This window comes from Prosopis cineraria, unplaced genomic scaffold, assembly GCF_029017545.1.
Source record: "Prosopis cineraria cultivar Desert tree isolate PC_DT_omini unplaced genomic scaffold, ASM2901754v1 PC12, whole genome shotgun sequence".
NCBI lineage: Eukaryota > Viridiplantae > Streptophyta > Magnoliopsida > Fabales > Fabaceae > Prosopis > Prosopis cineraria.
In genome coordinates this window covers 7108071-7125665 of record NW_026555343.1, presented here as the reverse complement: position 1 = coordinate 7125665, position 17595 = coordinate 7108071, and the positions used below count along the sequence as shown (strand labels likewise).

At 30.8% G+C, this 17595-nt stretch overlaps 1 protein-coding gene across 3 annotated transcripts; it reads left to right on the top strand.

The window, feature by feature from the left end:
• Positions 1 to 3713: 3713 nt before the first annotated feature.
• Positions 3714 to 15012, top strand: LOC129287786 (disease resistance protein RUN1-like). Of its 3 annotated transcripts, none has more exons than XM_054924032.1 (9): positions 3714 to 4038; positions 4179 to 4236; positions 5413 to 5875; positions 5985 to 7039; positions 7298 to 7751; positions 10806 to 11910; positions 12112 to 12396; positions 13526 to 14278; positions 14393 to 15012. In XM_054924032.1, exons 2-9 carry the CDS (start codon positions 4203 to 4205, stop codon positions 14816 to 14818), a joined length of 4575 nt encoding a protein of 1524 aa, XP_054780007.1. In that variant the 5' UTR covers positions 3714 to 4038; positions 4179 to 4202; the 3' UTR covers positions 14819 to 15012. The 3 variants fall into 3 exon arrangements, with proteins under 3 accessions (XP_054780007.1, XP_054780008.1, XP_054780009.1); XM_054924033.1 differs by having other exon boundaries at positions 5159 to 5875; XM_054924034.1 differs by lacking the exons at positions 3714 to 4038; positions 4179 to 4236 and having other exon boundaries at positions 5720 to 5843.
• The last annotated feature ends 2583 nt before the right edge of the window (positions 15013 to 17595 follow it).

The following is a 17595-nucleotide window of genomic DNA, read 5'->3' as shown; positions in this document are numbered from 1 at the left end:
GTTTTGCCTATGACTGGTATTGAGAGATCTATTCGAGCCAAGAAACTAACTCCTATATATAGTGGCCCATTCGAGATTCTTGAAAGGATTGGCCCTTGGCATATTGGATCGCCTTATCCTTGCATTTATTAGGAGTACATGACATATTTCACATCTCACATCTTAAGAAGTACTATCTCAATCTGTCTCATATCATTAAGCCTGAAGAGGTAGAGTTGCGGGAGAACTTGACTTATTGGACTGTGTAGAAGAAAATAATTGATGTGAAAGAGAAACAGCTAAGGAACAAGACTATCTATTTTGTTAAAGTAATATGGAAGGGGAGGACTCTCAAAGATGTTACGTGGGAGACTGAGAAGAAGATGAGGCAACAATACCCTCGCCTCTTTCAATGAGGTATGATATATAGGTTTATTTGAATTTTGAGGAAAAAATTCTTAAAAGAAGGGAAGAGTTGTAACGTCCTATAAATTTAAACTCGATTAACTAAGCTTAATTAGGGTAATTAAGTTTATTGATGTGATGTGTGGCTAGAGAGATCTAATATGTGTATTTGGTTGTGATTTCATCATTAAATTTGGGTCTAAAGTGAAGTTAAGCTACCCTGGCATTAAAAGGTGAGAAAGGCTGAAGTAAGAGCCTCTATGCCACATGCTATGATGTGTAGCACGTTTGTCGCGGCACACAGAGGGAAAGCTATGATAGACAGGTCTCTCTGTGCCATTTGCCGTAAAGTATGCTGCATGCATCACAATGCATGGTTAAAATTTTTAATAAATGACTCACTGCCAAATAGAAAATCAAAAGGAGAGAAGAAGGAAAACAAAGAGCAAGCGTGATTTCTCTGCTAGGGCTTGTGGCATTGGAGGTTTGGGAGTATCTTGGATCTATAAAACATCTATGGTAAGGTTGCTTCGCTCATTTCTTCCCTTTCTCTTCCATTTTACTAGTTGGGAAGTTAGGTTTGAGTTATAATGGTGATTTTCAATCTATATGAGGTATGGGTCCAAACCCAGTGACTTAAATAAAGTTAATGGAAGTTGTTTAAGATATTTAAACCCCACATTAAAGATTTTATGGGTTGTTGGTTGGTAAGGGCCATTGATATTTGAATTTTGCAATTATAATGGTAGTTAGGAGTGTTAAATAGCCATTAATAGTGATTTAATGACTCATTAATGATAATGTAAGTTATTGAAACTTAGTAAACCTAATGAGTATGATTGGAAACGAGTTTATGATTTTGATAGAAAGAACATGTGGAGTTAGAATGTTGAAAATTGCCCAAACAAGGGATAATGATTATATCCTTATGATTTCATTATAGATTAACTATTTTGGCACCATTCAAGTTTGAGAACAGCTTTGGGAAGTTTGTGTTTTGAGAGGATAAATCTTTGACTTCTCAAATGTTTGAGGTAACCAGAGGAAAATATTGCTTGTATAGTTGTATGCTAATTATTTATTAGTAAACTAAATTATTCAAAAATTTATTAGGTGTTTAAAGACCAATTTATGTAATTTTGGCAATATGATGATTTATGTATGAGATGTTGTGTTGAATTGTTGAAAGCAATATGCATGTTAATACATATGTGATTAATGACGATAATTAAGAGTATGTCATATTGAAAATGATGAATATGCAATATTTGGTATGTGGAGTATAATGGAGGAAAAAAATTATGTGAACATAATACGATGTGATTAATATTATGAAGGGCATATAACTTGTTAGCATGTGCATAATATGATCATTAAGGTGGGAGTTTGCCTATAGGAAGAGGAATAGATTAATAAATTTACATGATAATGGTGGCTTAATGTTGGAATTAAAAGCTTACCTTGGTATTGACTGTTGAAATCGAGAGCTAACCATTGTCTCATAGTTGATTCGAGATTGTTCTACTTGTTCTTTAAGCGACTCGAACCTAACTGATCTTCATTGATTCATGAATAGGTTAGATTAGTGGTACGACACTCCATAATTATTAGTATTAGGAAAAATCATGGATCACGAGTGAGTGGGTTCACCCTAGCCCAACAACTCCTTATGAGTGGAAGATTGTGTTAGTTCGAGTTGTAGATGTGGCCACTTAATAGCCACCTGTTTTGACAGTTTGAGAAAAAGACGAGTGGAAAATGAGGGAATTAAGTGAAAGCACGCAAATGAAGAAATAAGGAAGAAAGATGGGAGTTAAATTAGTGTAAGACTGCTTAAGGAGTGTTTAGGTTTTTTTTGGGAAGAGAAAAAAAAAAAGGACATAGCATTAGCATATGTCATTGCCATAATTTTTTTAATTATAATTTTTTAAACAAGCTTTATTTAAAGACAAATCATTTTACTACCTTTCAAGTTTCAACCCAAATCGTAGAATATATAGCTTAAATTTTTAAATATTTATTCAATGCTAATTGAATATTATTTAATTTTATTAGGTAATCTTCAACTTTTAAATTTTAACTAACTAAATCTTGAGTTTTAAAATATAAATAATATTTTTAATATTTTTATACAGTTCCTATTTAATTTAATTTTATTTGTACAGATCTTCTAAATTTAATTTGAAATATATTGATAAAAATTATTTTGGATGAGAAAAATATAGACATACTTAGAGATCAAATCAAAAATTAAATTTTAAAAAATTTATTTATATTTTTTTTAGGTTTTTCAATGTAGTTTTTAATTAGGATTATTTAAAATAAATTTATTATTTTATTAAATTAGTAGATTTTCTCTAGCCACTGGAACGCATCACTTTTTATAAGGCAAACACACAGCACGCGGAGGACCCGACTTTTACGAGAAATTGGCGGCAGAAATTACTGGACAGGAGGAGAGGCGATCGCGCTTCGTCCAAGATGCTTCAACTCCCATCTTTCGCTTGTTTTCGTTCAGTTTTTACTTTCATGGGAAACTAAAATTTCTTAACGGGGTCAATCACAAATTATAATTTTAAATTTTAATTAAAATTTTTAATATTTAAAAAAATTATTTTAATTTACTCTTCTTCTCTCTACCTCTAAATTTTATATTTTAATTATTATTATTAATTAGAGTAGCTTCATTGCATAATTTTGAATTATAAACTTTATTTGATATTTTATTTACTATAATTTATTGATATAGTAACTTAACGGTAATTTGACTTGGTTTGAGTGATTGCTCAAGCCTTGTTTTTACTATGATTAAAATAAAACAACTGTTAAGTTGTGGGTTAAGTGAGATTTCAATTAATATATAACTTAATTATTTATTTAATTCTTGAATCATAATTTAAGAAATATATAATAAAATTAGAATAATAAAATTAAACAAAATTAAGTTAATTGCAAATGAGGAAGATTAAGTTTAGGTAATTGAATTGTGATTAATTTATATCGCTTGTTCTTGATAATTTTTTCAATTGAATTTTCTTTATTTAATTCTAATTTATTTTTTTAATTAATTTCATCGTAAAAAAAATCCTCCCACTATTTACTTTTTTTCAAAACTATAATTTAAATAGTTACCCTTAATTTTTAAAAAGACGATTTAAATTATGTTTTACTATAAAATTTAATTTTTATTAATTTTAATAGTATTTATTGCTGTTCACATTAGATATTTTAGTGGAAGAGGTTTTAATAATATATTGATGATATTCATTGATATTGATATTGATTAATGCCAGCATTATATTGCTTTTTTCCTCGTTTCCACGCTGTTTGGTTTTCCCTTCACTTTCCCGGTAGCTATGAAACTCGTTTACCAAAGCCTCACCGCGTCATAAGTGCTCTCTGTTTTGATCAATTCTATGCTATGAAACACGTTTCATTTCTGATACGTACTTTCTAAGCCGATCTGAAGAGTATCGATGTTTAATTTCTTCCATCCACTCTCCTGATAAGCCGTTCTTACCTTCACCAGACCTTCATGATCAGTATATAGAAGCAGCAAAAGCCTCATATATAAATCTCTTTCTCTTCTCTGATCTTTATCATAAACTAGGTTCGTGATCGTCTCTCTTCCACCAATAACCCAGCAATTCCCAGGTAACTTTCCGCACGATCTACACTATTTTTCTTCGCTTCTTTCTTTATTTTCCTTTTTCCCCATATCTCTATGTTTCGTTTATAGATCTTGATGCTACTAGCTACTCCACTTTTAACGGATTCTTCTTCTTCTTCTTCAGAAACAGATACGAAGTGAAGATTCCATGGATCTGTTGAATGAGCCTGTGAACCACCAAGGTAACCATTTATCCTTTCACTTTCAGATCAGCGCCAACATATTTCATATCCCATGCTCATGTAAAATCTACTCCATTTTAAAATTTTACATGCTTCAATTTTCATTTCATTTTATTCTTTATTTGAACATTAATAAAAATAATATTCTAATTGTTGATTTTGAAAATTGTTTATCTTGCAAGATCTTTAATTACACTAAAGAATAAAAAATCCTATGAACTTTTAATAAAGAACATGGTCCTTGAAAGGGAAAAAAGAAACGTGTCTGCATTTAGCACCAAGTGCTCATCAGGCCAGGACTCCATTTCAATTTAAATTAACCTCTGTTGTTCATTTAAATTAATTTTTAAATATTTTTAATATTATATTTATTAAAATAAAAAATGTAAAAAAATTACTATTGAATCTAGACTAGACTATATTTAAATAGTTAATTTATAAAATTTATAAACTTTTTATTATTAAATTAGGCTATTTAAATTATATCAGAACCATTCAAAGTCAATCTAGATAGTCAAATTATAAAATTATAAAAAATTTTAATATTAAATTGAATTGCTAGATTAAATCTGTACTTGCTAGATTAGTAATAAATAGATTTATTAAAATTTAAAATTTTTATATTTTTTATATTAATAAATATAATATTAAAAATATTTAAAAATTAAGTTAAATGAACGGTATAGATTAATTTGAATTAGAATGGAGGGTGAGGTGCATGAGCACACGGTGCCCCAAACGCAAATCTAAAAGAAACACAAGATTATCAACCACCACCTTTTTGTGTAGAGGTGGTGGATGATGAAAAAAGATTGTCTGATTAGATTTAGTTTTGAATTTTGATTCTCATTATAATTCAAAAAAAAAAAATCAAACACAAGATTTGGCTAAAAGGGGATCGGATAAAATTTTTATTTTGCAGGAAGAAACAAAATGATATGTCAATGCGTCTTTTGATGAACTGCACCGATGCTTCTCTAGCGGAGTTCCGTGGGAGAGGAAAGAAAGAGAAAATAAAGGGGGAAAAAAGGGAGAAAAAAAATAACCACATCTATTGTTTTTTGGGGGATGACCAATGAATGATATTTTGCTTTTCAATATATTTACCAAAAAAATATTTATGATTCTTTAATTCACATGATAGCTGTTAATCTGTATGTGCTCGTGTAATTTAAGGTTTAGGCAATAAACATGAACTGTTCATGAGTTTTTTGAGAGGCGAAGACACTCAAGAATCTTTCCCTTCCCGTCTCTGTTCATCTCTAAGGAATGCTGGAATTTCCGTTATCAAAGAAGATACTGAAAATGAAATCTCAATTGAACCGTTGCGAAGGATGATTGAAGGTTCTGGATTTTCAATCATCATCTTCTCCGAGCAGTATGCTAGTTCCAGAAGTTTCCTCGAAGAGGTTGCAAAAGCCATGGACTTTCACAGAGCACAGTACGATCACTTGGTTCTGACCATATTCTATGGCGTAGATCCATCCGATGTTGGCAATCAAGAATCCAATTTTGAGAAACAGTTTCAAAATCTTATACAAAGAATTTCACCCACTGAAGATCAAGTGTTGAGGTGGAGGATAGCTCTCAGTGAAGCTGGACGCATGGTTAAGTTTGTTGTACCTAATTCCAATTCCAAGTAATTTATAATTGTGTGTGTTACTCTCAATGCCATTATCTGCTTTGTTTGGAGTCATGCTTAATTAATCAATGCTTTCTTTTCTGCTATTCTTCTTTATAATTCGCAGGAATGAAAGTGAGAATATTGAGAATATTGTCATGCATGTTCGTTTTATGTTGGGCATGAAAGACAGGGGTGCGTTTACCACAAATGATCACCTAGTTGGTGTTCTTTCTCAAGTGCAAGAAGTGATTAGAATGTTTCATGACCATCAATCAAAAGATGTTGTCTCCATAGGGATATGGGGAATGGGGGGTATTGGCAAAACAAGTCTTGCTAGAGTCATTTATGAGTGCATATCTGCCCGATTCGACATTCAATGTTTTCTTGCAAATTTGAGGGAAAGCTGGGAAACGGACGGCGAAGTTTATTTACAAAGAAGACTTATTTCAAATATATGTAGAGCACCAGATCGGAGAATAGATAGCATTGAATCAGGACTCCTTGAGTTAAAGAAAATATTCAGCCGTAAGAAGGTACTTTTTGTGCTTGATGATGTGAATCACTTGGAGCAACTAAATACTTTATGTGCGAGTCCTGAATGGTTTGGTGAAGGGAGTAGAATAATTATTACAACTCGAGATTTACATCTCCTTCAGGCCTTTCAAGTGGACCATGTCTATACCATGAAACTTTTGAGTAATATCGAGTCCACTGAACTTTTCAATAGGCATGCATTTAAAGGAGAAAGTCCAGAAGCATTCATCGAACTTTCCAGAGAAATAGTTTCCTTTACTGAGGGGCTGCCACTAGCTCTTAGGGTCGTTGGCGATTTTCTGTATGGCCGGTCATGGCCAGAATGGGATGGCACATGTACACGACTAACCACATGTCTCGATCAGGGTATATACCGAGGTCTAAAGGTTAGCTTTGACTCTTTACTAAAAAGAGCAAAGGAAATATTTCTAAATGTAGTTATACATTATATTGGGGAGGACGTGAATGATGCGATACAAAAGTTGGATGGCCCTGGATGTAATGCTAGCATAGGGATAAGAGCCCTAGTGGATCGAAGCCTTGTTACAATTGACGAGAACAACAGGCTTAGAGTGCATAATTTGTTGCAGCACATGGGGAGACAAATAATAAGTGAAAGTGCAATAAACGAGCTTCAAAATCAAGGTAGGTTATAGTTTTGTTAGATTGCACGTGCTTCCTACATATTATCAAACACGCATGTAGCAGTGGTAATTAATATGACGCTTACTCCTTATTAAAAAAAAGTGATAATTAATATTACTATCCATAATATATGAAATTTCATAATCCTAAATAATAAAAATTTTCATGTCGTAATATTTTAATTTTATTTTGTACTATACTAATTTAAATAGCAATTTGATTTTTTGATATTCTGTATTTTTGAAATATAACATTCAGGTCATACGTACGAGGTGTTCTTGAGTTTTAGAGGTGAAGACACTCGAGCAACTTTTACTTCGCATCTTTATTCAGCTCTATGTAATGCTGGCATTGTCGTTTTCAAAGATGATGTTGAGCTTCCTAGAGGAAATCATATTTCGATGGAATTGTTGCAAGCAATTGGAAGCTCAAAAATCGCAATCATCATCTTCTCTAGAGGATATGCTGAATCTAAATGGTGTTTAGAGGAACTGTCAATAATCATGGAGCATCATAGATCAAATGATCAAGTGGTTCTTCCAGTGTTCTATGGTGTGGATCCATCAGAAATTCGTAATCAAACTTCTAATTTTGGAGAAGCATTTCAAAATCTTATGCAAAGAATTTCACCACCAGACAATCAAGTTGACAAGTGGAGGACAGCCCTTCTTAATGCTGGGGGCATTGCTGGATTTGTTGTACTTGGTTCCAGGTACTTTTTCAATCTTAATTTGCTTTTGATTTTGAGGCAGTCATATTTTTATCATTACATCGCATATCATTCGCCACATTAAAGGGTAATATTACATTATTTTTAAAAGTTTTAAGAGAATATTGGGCCAATCGAAAGTTAAACATACTAGTTGCATCTAGTTAAAAACTTTTATATGAAATTTTTCAATTTAACCCTATTACAAAAATCATCTAAGCACATGATATACTCGTAATCATTAATGCTTCATTCCAAGTAATTTTATGTGTTTTACTTCTGAATTTGTTATGTTGCAACTAATTAATCATGTGTGTGTGAAACAATGAATCAACTTCTTATGGAAAAATCAAGGCTTTTTTTTTATCAAGCCTAAAATAATTAAGCAATCACTGTTCCAATGCCTAATGGCTTTCATTCAATTATATGTATAGATATAATAATGGGATCAAGACCTTAATCAATAATTAAGAAGAAATAGAAAACAATACTATAAAATTAAGCATGAATGATTTTTATTTTTGCCTATAAATGATGGTTATTAATCATCATTTATTTGTCCTTCATTTCAAGTCCCCCATAAATTATGGTTATATAACTATCATTTAAAATATATTTTTTTCGTGTTTCATGTAATGCAGGAAAGAATAAATGACATGTAAATGATTTAGCCATCATTTATTCTCATTATAAATGATGAGTAAATAATTCACTAGTCATTTATCCTTAAATAAATTATAATTATATAAATAACTGTCATTTATTATTATTTTTTAATTAGGTCTTCTAACTTAGATGCAATAATCAGCTTTAAAAGTCCATATCTTACCCAAAAACAAACTATTCTTCTAGGGTGTTTTATATACTCAAGATCAAACCTTATAAACTCTTTCACATCATTCAAATACTCTTTATTTAATCGATTGACAGACATTCATTCTTTATCTATAACTTTAATATAGAAAAATTTTCATATAAGGAAATGTGATCATTAGTAACTAATGAATATGGAAAGGAAATGAATGATACAATGATGAATAAATGATTACTCTACATATAATATAGAGTAATCAATGAATTATGCGTCATATGCATGAGCATTCACACATTCCTTTAACCGCCAAGAAAAATTTGACAACATAATGGCATATAAAAAGTATTCTTCAAGCTCAAACTCTCTTTTAAATTTGGCATCGTATCTCAACAAATTTCAACCATTTACAATCTCAACAACAAAATTTTCATAAAATAGCATTTTCAAACACTCAAATCAACTCTAATTATAATGCAATTTGACTCACTAGTACATTTTAATATATAGTTTTTAACTATAAAATTACCTAAGTCAAATAAAACATAAAATTTAAATTATAAAATTATCTTAAAAATTTGTTAAAAAAATCAAAAAAAAACAAAAATATCATCAAAACATCATTTTCAATCATTGTTTTTTATCTCCTTGATCATTTTAAGGTTACTCATATTCTACATTAGTAATCCTAAGCTAAAAAAACATCATTCATTATCAAATGTCAAAATTTCAACAAAATAAGAATAATTTTTAGAGGTGGTCAGTTTTGGTAACTCAAATTAATTCCAATTATAATGAAATTTGACACATTTGTAACATTTCAATATGTAGTTTATAACGATAAAACTACTTCGATCAAACAAAGATATAATTTAAATTGAAAATAATTCAAAAAATTCATTCAAAATTTCCAGAAAAAAACAATCATCTTGAATATTTATTTTGATCACTCATTTTCATCTTTACAATCATCCTAAAGCTACCCATATCATCTATTAGCATTCTCAAGCTAAGAACATATTATCAATTTTTGACAATTCACAATACCAAAATCAAGCAACAAATGAACAAAAAGTTAAACAAGAAAAATCAATCAACAAAATTATCCAAAACAATTAATAAATCATTTTCACAACCAAGAAATCAAAAGATATTGAAAGAAAAGGAAGAAAACACACATTGAACCAAAAGGGATTGAAACCCAAACAGGAAGAACCTAAGATGATGAATGACGGCAAATTACAACATAGGCAGTGGCAGCTTCACGTCAGAGAAAAGTACGATGATCAACGTTAACAATGGAGGCATTTTGAGGGAGTTTTTTCAATTTCGTGTGCAAGTGGAGAAGAGAAGCGAAGAAAGGAGACTATCAGGCGCAATAACAAAAACGAAACTTAAATAGAGTTTTAAAAGAAAATAAATGAGTTATTCCCTCATATTAAAGTTTAAATTTTTTAAATTTTTTTAAATCACAAAAACTGAAATGTTATATGACAGCTTTTTCAAAAACCCATCGTATATTATATTAAAATAAAGGACCGGTGTTTAAAACACCGGTCATTTTTATCACTTGCCTCACCATTATATGATGTATTTTTTTAATTATCATTTTTTGTTGCACCTTATGTCCAGATTTTTGTAGTAGTGGAAATTAAAATTTTGAAGAATATTTGATCATTTGACAAATATTTGAAGATTCAAACAACATGCAAAGATTTGGCAAAAAAATTCGTTATCTTTGATTAATTTCCTATAATCTTTTTAATAAATGTGATCATTTCAGATTATTTTATATTGAAGTCTACTTTATTGAAATGTGTTTTAATTAAGGATAGGTTTAGGGATTTACAAATACGCCCCAAAACCTCTTGTTTGTATGCCTTATCATTGAATGAAATTACCGGTCTAAAATTTCCTTCTTTCATATTTCTCCTCGATTCTGATCGTCTCTCCCTCCTTTTTCTTCTATCTTTCCCTTCCTCATTTTAAATCCTATAAACAAGTGATATTGATTCATATAATTTAATGTGCTCAAGTGAACTGAATGTTTGTGTTTTGCAGTTGAATAATGAGTGTTTCAATATATTTTCTCATAATAGCTGCCGCTAGCTAGGTCCTGTCTCTTTGATGTATAGTTTTGTTCATAATATTTCCTCCTCTGAACACCAATAGCTTTCAAAATCTTGACTTTATTTGTAAATGTGTTTATATATCCAATGCTCATTTGATGTTTATATGATTCTTAGGAACGAGAGTGAAGATGTCAAAAAAGTTGTTGAAAATGTTTGTGACATATTGGATAAGAAAGACTTGTTTGTGGCAGACCACCCAGTAGGAGTGGATGACCGTGTGCAAGAAATGATCACAACACTTCAAAACAACCAATCAGAAGATGTTATCATAGTAGGGTTTTGGGGGATGGGTGGCATAGGCAAATCAACTATTGCCAAAGCCATTTATAATAAAATTGGTCGCAACTTTAATAGTAGAAGTTACCTTCCAAAGATCAGAGAGGTTTGGGACCAAGCTAATGGCCCGGTGTCTTTACAAAACCAACTTCTTTGTGAAATTTGCAAAACAACAGAAATGAAGATAAATAACATTGAATCAGGAAGAATCACATTGAAGGATAGACTTGGCCATAACAAAGCACTTCTTGTGCTTGATGATGTGGACAAGCAGGACCAACTAAAATATCTAGCTGGAAGTCGTGACTGGTTTCATCCAGAAAGTAAAATAATCATCACAACTAGAGATGAACATCTCCTTAGTGTCATTGAAGTAGATCTTGTATATAGAATGAAGCATTTGAGCAAAAGTGAATCTCTTGAGCTTTTAAGTTGGCATGCATTTAAGGAACCATCTCCTGGAGAAGAATTCAATGAGCTTTCCACAAGTATAGTTGCTTATTCTGGAGGTTTGCCACTAGCTCTTGAAGTCCTTGGCTCCTATTTGTTTCAAAGGAAAGTGTCAGACTGGGAGAGTGTATTGGAAAAGCTAAAGGAAATTCCCAACAATGACATATACAAGAAGTTAAAAATAAGCTACGATGGTTTAAATGAAGATACAGAGAAAGAAATATTCCTTGATATATCTTGCTTTCTTATTGGGATGGAAAAAAATGATGTCACACACATATTAAATGACTGCGGATATTTTGCAAATATTGGAATAAGTGTCCTTGAAGAGCGAAGTCTTCTTACCATTGATGAGAAAAATAGGATTGGAATGCATGATTTGCTGCGGGATATGGGAAGGGAAATAACTCGTGAAGAGTTTCCCAAAAAGGTTGAGAAGCGAACTAGGTTATGGTCTCATAAAGAAGCTGTGAATGTATTGTCAAAATACACTGTAAGGACTTTTATCTTATATTTTTTTTATTGTGATTCACCTCTCAAGCGCATGTTATCAACTTAATGTGTCATTAAAAAAAACTAAATTTAGTCACTTGCTCTTTCTAGAAGCTTGCTTGTGACACAGGCTTACATGTTTCATTTCAATTAATAAAAAAGCAATGATGCACATTTTAACTTTTATGCTCTTGATTCGTAGGGGAAAAAAGTTATTGATGTAGAGGGACTTGCATTGAAGTTCTCACAAATTGATGGGAAAGATAATTTTTATACAAAAGCATTTCAAAGGATGGAGAGGCACAGATTGCTTTGTCTTGGCAATGTGCGACTTGAAGGAGACTATAAATACATTAGTAGAGATCTCAAATGGCTTTATTGGCATGGGTTTCTTTTGAAGTGCATCCCTAGAAACTTTTATCAAGAAAATTTAGTTGCTCTTGAGTTGAAGGGCAGCAATCTCAGACAAGTGTGGGAGGAACCCCAGGTATATATTGGTACTAATTAGTTTGGCATTAGCCTTAACTTTTATCGCTATGCATGGGGTCAGAGATGCGGAGAAAATAAAGAGGGGCCAGGAACATGTGTGTATATTACTTGGAATTGGCATCATTTCTGATTGTATACACTTGTTGCTCCAAACATGTTGATTCATGCTCTTGATATATTTCACTGCCAATTTTCATGTTTATTATAAGATTTTCTCAAGTATCTGTCTTTTAGATTAATCTTAGTCTAAAGGTTTTATCATAACTTCTGGATGAATCTTCTTTCCTTGCAATTCTTGAATAAAGCTGTTGGATTTTCTTCTATTCACTTGCTTCTATTGCATATTTAATTTATCTATAAATTTTGCTAGCATTATTATCTGATACAGTATTGGGAGAATGACATTAAACTTCCAAAACAATGAATTTATGACAGTTAGATCCACAACAAAATTTTCTATAAAATTAATTATAAATATGTTGATTCAGATAATTATAAATTCAAAAGTTTTAATTGTAAATAAGACATTTAAATTCTAAATATAACTCTCAACTTATAATTGAAATTCTTGTTTGCAATTGTTTGAATTAATATTTTTAACTTGTTTTTTTGAAAATTTTATCGAGTATCTATCTGTCATAAATTCTTTATTTTGGGACTTTATTATCATTCTCCCTAGAGTATTTGTTTGTTCTATTTCAAGAGTTCATTAGTAAGCTAATTTTAAGCAACAATCTAATTAAATGTTTGAAAAATGTATATGTGTGTATACATACATAGGGAAGAGGTTAATTGTGGCCTTAAGCATCCTCGTTTTCAGAACGTCAATTTCATATAGATATTTCACATCGTTTATTAGGAACTTGTTATGAACTGAATTGCTCAATGTTCTAACTACTGAATCTAAAACACTTTCTGGATAGATTTTCCAGAACTTAAATCAGTTTTCAAGCTTTCAAAACTTGATAAAATTGCCGGAAGCTCCCATGCTAGGCTTTACAAATATCCTTTATATATGGCAGCAAGTTTGAAAGATAATTGATATATGCATACATACATATTTGTGTCCATCAATTCTGTTTTTAAAGATTTCCCTAATTTCCGCTTCAAATGTTCTTTCCTTGCAGGTATTGAAAAGGCTGAAAATTCTCAATCTCAGCTACTCTACTTCATTGGCGCAAACTCCTGATTTTTCGAAACTGCCAAATCTTGAGAAGTTGATTCTTGAAAATTGTCCAAGTTTGTCCACAATACATCACTCTATCGGGTATCTTGGTGAACTTCTCTTGCTGAATTTAAAGGATTGCACTGGCCTTCATAGTCTCCCAAGAAGCATTTATAGATTGAAAAAGTTGAAAACTCTCATTCTTTCTGGTTGTTTGAAGATTGACAAGTTAGAGGAGGATATTGAGCAAATGGATTCATTGACTGCACTAATTGCTGACAAGACTGCAATAACTCAAGTGCCTTTTTCATTAGTGAGATTGAAAAGCATTAGATACATATCTCTTTGTGGTTATCAAGGATTATCACGTGAAGTGTTTCCTTCTCTCACTTGGTCTTGGATGAACCCAACAAATAATGTTCTATCTCTTATGCCAACTTATGGGGGCATGTCATCTTCAATTTTGTGGAATATGCTAAATAGTTGCATCCCTTCTCTTTCATCAATTCCTGATAGCCTGCCGAACCAACAAAATCGTCTATTGGAATGTGGAGAAGAGATCCAAACTCAAGTAAATAGAGGGGTCACAAGAATGTTGGAATCCTCATATGCCACAAATTGCACCAACATCTCAGTGTCAGAAGATTGCTTGAGATATCTCTTAATTCAAGTTGGAACGACTGACCAAGTCATTATCCCTGAGAGTATTTCACAGGTTATTTCTTTGTCCCTCCCTCTCTATATTTTTAATTATTTTTTTTTGAAAAGAAACATATCTTCTTATGTATTATATAGTTGAATTAGAGACTATGCTTATGTTATTGTGCAGGGATTGACTTGCAAATATCCCTATGGGCAAACGTTCAAGGGTGTGCAAGATTCTGCAAAGTTTAAAGTGCCTCAAGTCAATGGTTGTCATTTGAAAGGGATGTATTTTGTGTTTTACCCTTTTGGCGGTGATTTAGGCAACGAGGCATCTAAATTTCTTGTCAACTTAATGATCATAAACTATACAAAGACAACTACTTTGCGCTACACGCGAGACACAGTGACTTCATTTGGAGAAGTGGAGTGGAAGGAAATCAAATCAAATCTGGATGCAAATGATCAAGTGGAGGTGATTGCAGATTTTGGGAATAGGTTCACTATGAAAGAGACTGTTGTGTACTTGATCTATGATGAGTCATTTGATGAACAGATTTTAGGAATAGATTCATCATCATCTTCTGCAGCAAGTATAACAGGAGAAAGTTAGAGACGATTCCAATTGATCAGGCCGAGTCGAGCTTAATTCACAGATTTCAACATTGTATTCTCTCAATTTTTTGCTTTCTGTGCAACTTCTGTGAGGGTCACACGACAGGTGGTAACAATTAGTATTGCCACCGATCCTTTATTTCACCATGACAACTATGTCCTATAGTTTTTTTTTTTTATTTTGTTTTTAAGTTCAACCAATGTTCATGTTATGGTTTGATTGATAATATTTTGTGTTTTGTATTATTTAAAATAATTGAAAATTATAAAAATTCGAACTGTCCATTAGTTAATTACATATATATATATATATATATGATGTCAATATATAATTTTACATTATGTTTTTAGCAATAATTTTATTAAAAAATAATAGTTTTTAAAATGAAATAGAATTGTACAAATGATTACAAATAAAAAATTATAACAATGGTATAAATAACTATTTTTTATTTCTTGTGCGATGTCCAAGAATGTTTTTAATAATTACAAAGCAGAAACAAACAACTTGTTTCATTTTAGAATTTGTTACTTAGTTACGCTCAAATATAGTTAACAATTTATTTCACTTTATAAAGTGTTGTAATAATACAAATTAAAAGTATATAACACATTTTTTTTTATAATTTATTTCTTTTATACCATATGAGCAACTTGTATTATTTTAAAAGGTAAAATTTTATTGAAGATCCTTGGACCACAAATAATAAAAGAGTACTTAAATTTTTAAAACTTTACTGCAAGTATAAAGTATTAAATTGAAATTAAAAATTTTTAGAAGATAACAAATTTTTCCCATTAAAATTTTCTAGCACGTGTTATTTGTGTCCTTATTGTATGTTATCTATCATCCTTCAAAATGTTATTCTTTATCTTATTCACTTATTCATTACAATATTCTTACTTGAATTAATTTTGAGTATTGCTTTTATGTTAGTATGACTTATTTGTGTCCTTACTATATATGATTATTGCCTATAAAACTTGTTTACAACATTTTTATCTAAATTATAGTGTTGCTTTCATATTAGTATTGCTCGTATTCTTACTATATGTGGTTTATTATTTTTCAAATTGTTGTCCATTGTCCTATTAATTGAATTAATTATAAGTGTTGCTTTCATGTTAGCATGACTTATTCGTGTCTTTACTGTATTTGGCTCATTACCCTTCAAACTGTTGCTCATTACCCAACATTACATATATATAGTTCATTTTTTCTTGTTAAATTTCTTCTCTCTTTTAATGGGGACAATCTTGTCATTTTCTAAAGAATTTTGATTTGAATTCAATACAAAATTCAAGGGTTTTCTTTTTATTATCTTTGGTGTAAGGGTTTTCAGTGAAATTTTTTTCATTTTAAAATTTATTATCCCAACATATTAAGACTATAAATAATTTTTTGTTTTGTCCCTTTACGAATCATTTGAATTTTTTTTGTTTTTTGTCTCTCCGTCGTGCATATTAACAATTATTCAATTTAAAATGGAGTCAAGTCAAGACATTGTTTAATTGAGCCATGGGCTGGCATAAGTATTGGGCCAGGAATGAGCTCATACTGTCAAAGCCTTGACCACTGGGCTAGCTATGATTTTCAGTTAATACTGCAACTTGTAAGTGTGACTCCAATGGGTTTTGTTGTGATCATGATGGCCCTTGTTCCTGCCTGTCACTTAAACTTTCTTTTAAAAAAAATTAGCAAAAAAAAAAAAAACAAACAAACATTTGTGGTGAAATAAGTTCAACTTGAACTTTAATACACGAGAAAGAAAATTCTCCATCTTAAAGATTTTTTTAAAAATAAAAATTTGATGTATAATATTGAGCGGAAAGAATTTGATATTTTCAGTCAAACCCTTATATTTGCCCAAAAAATGCATATAAAATGACGATATGAAATAATAATAAGATATTGACTCTACCTCATGCATATATTTTTTATTCAATTAAATTAAACACACACATCTACACACAAATATGTTAATGTCTGAGTTTGAATCCAAAACTTCTTATAAATAAGAGAGATGATGTTGCCACTTAGAAAACTTGCAGTTCGCGACATACATACGTGTATAGTAATGCATTCAAAATTTCAAACGCATAAATACATCTTTGGAAAAAAATTCAAAATTTTAAATCACGTGGATGGGGAAAAAAATTACATGACAGAGCTTCTTTTTAATTAGAGTGCTTTAAAATAAAAATAAAAAAAACCTTCTTCTTTTTCTTCTTAGTCCAGCCCAGGTCTGTGTCAGCATTTAAGTGTTTATCTAAATGCATATAACGTTATTGAAGTCGCATTCTTTTTTAGGGAAGCCAACGACTTGCGCATGTGAAGGGGGTGTTTGGCTTTTGTGAGATGAAAGGTAAGTGTGAGGTGAGAATGAGATTTTAAAACATATATCAAAGATAGAAGATTTGACAGACAAACAAGGGATACATCAATGTCCTTCACCTTTGTCTCTTTTTATTAACCAATTATAGGCGAGTAAGATCCATCACATTCACACCATTCAAATTAACATTAAAAATAAAAAATAAAAATATCACCTATGATGCATCGTTCTCAACTAGTCCCACCTAAAAATTACTCTCACGTTCGTAAGTAAAATTACTGGTCATCATATCTCATGAAAATCAAGATTAAATTCCTCAAGTTAAATCATATGCTTATTCTCTGTTGTAAAATATTATGAAAGATTTTTAATCGAATTATATTCTCTAATAAATTAATTCTATTTAAAATTATATATTATTTTTATATTTATTTTTATT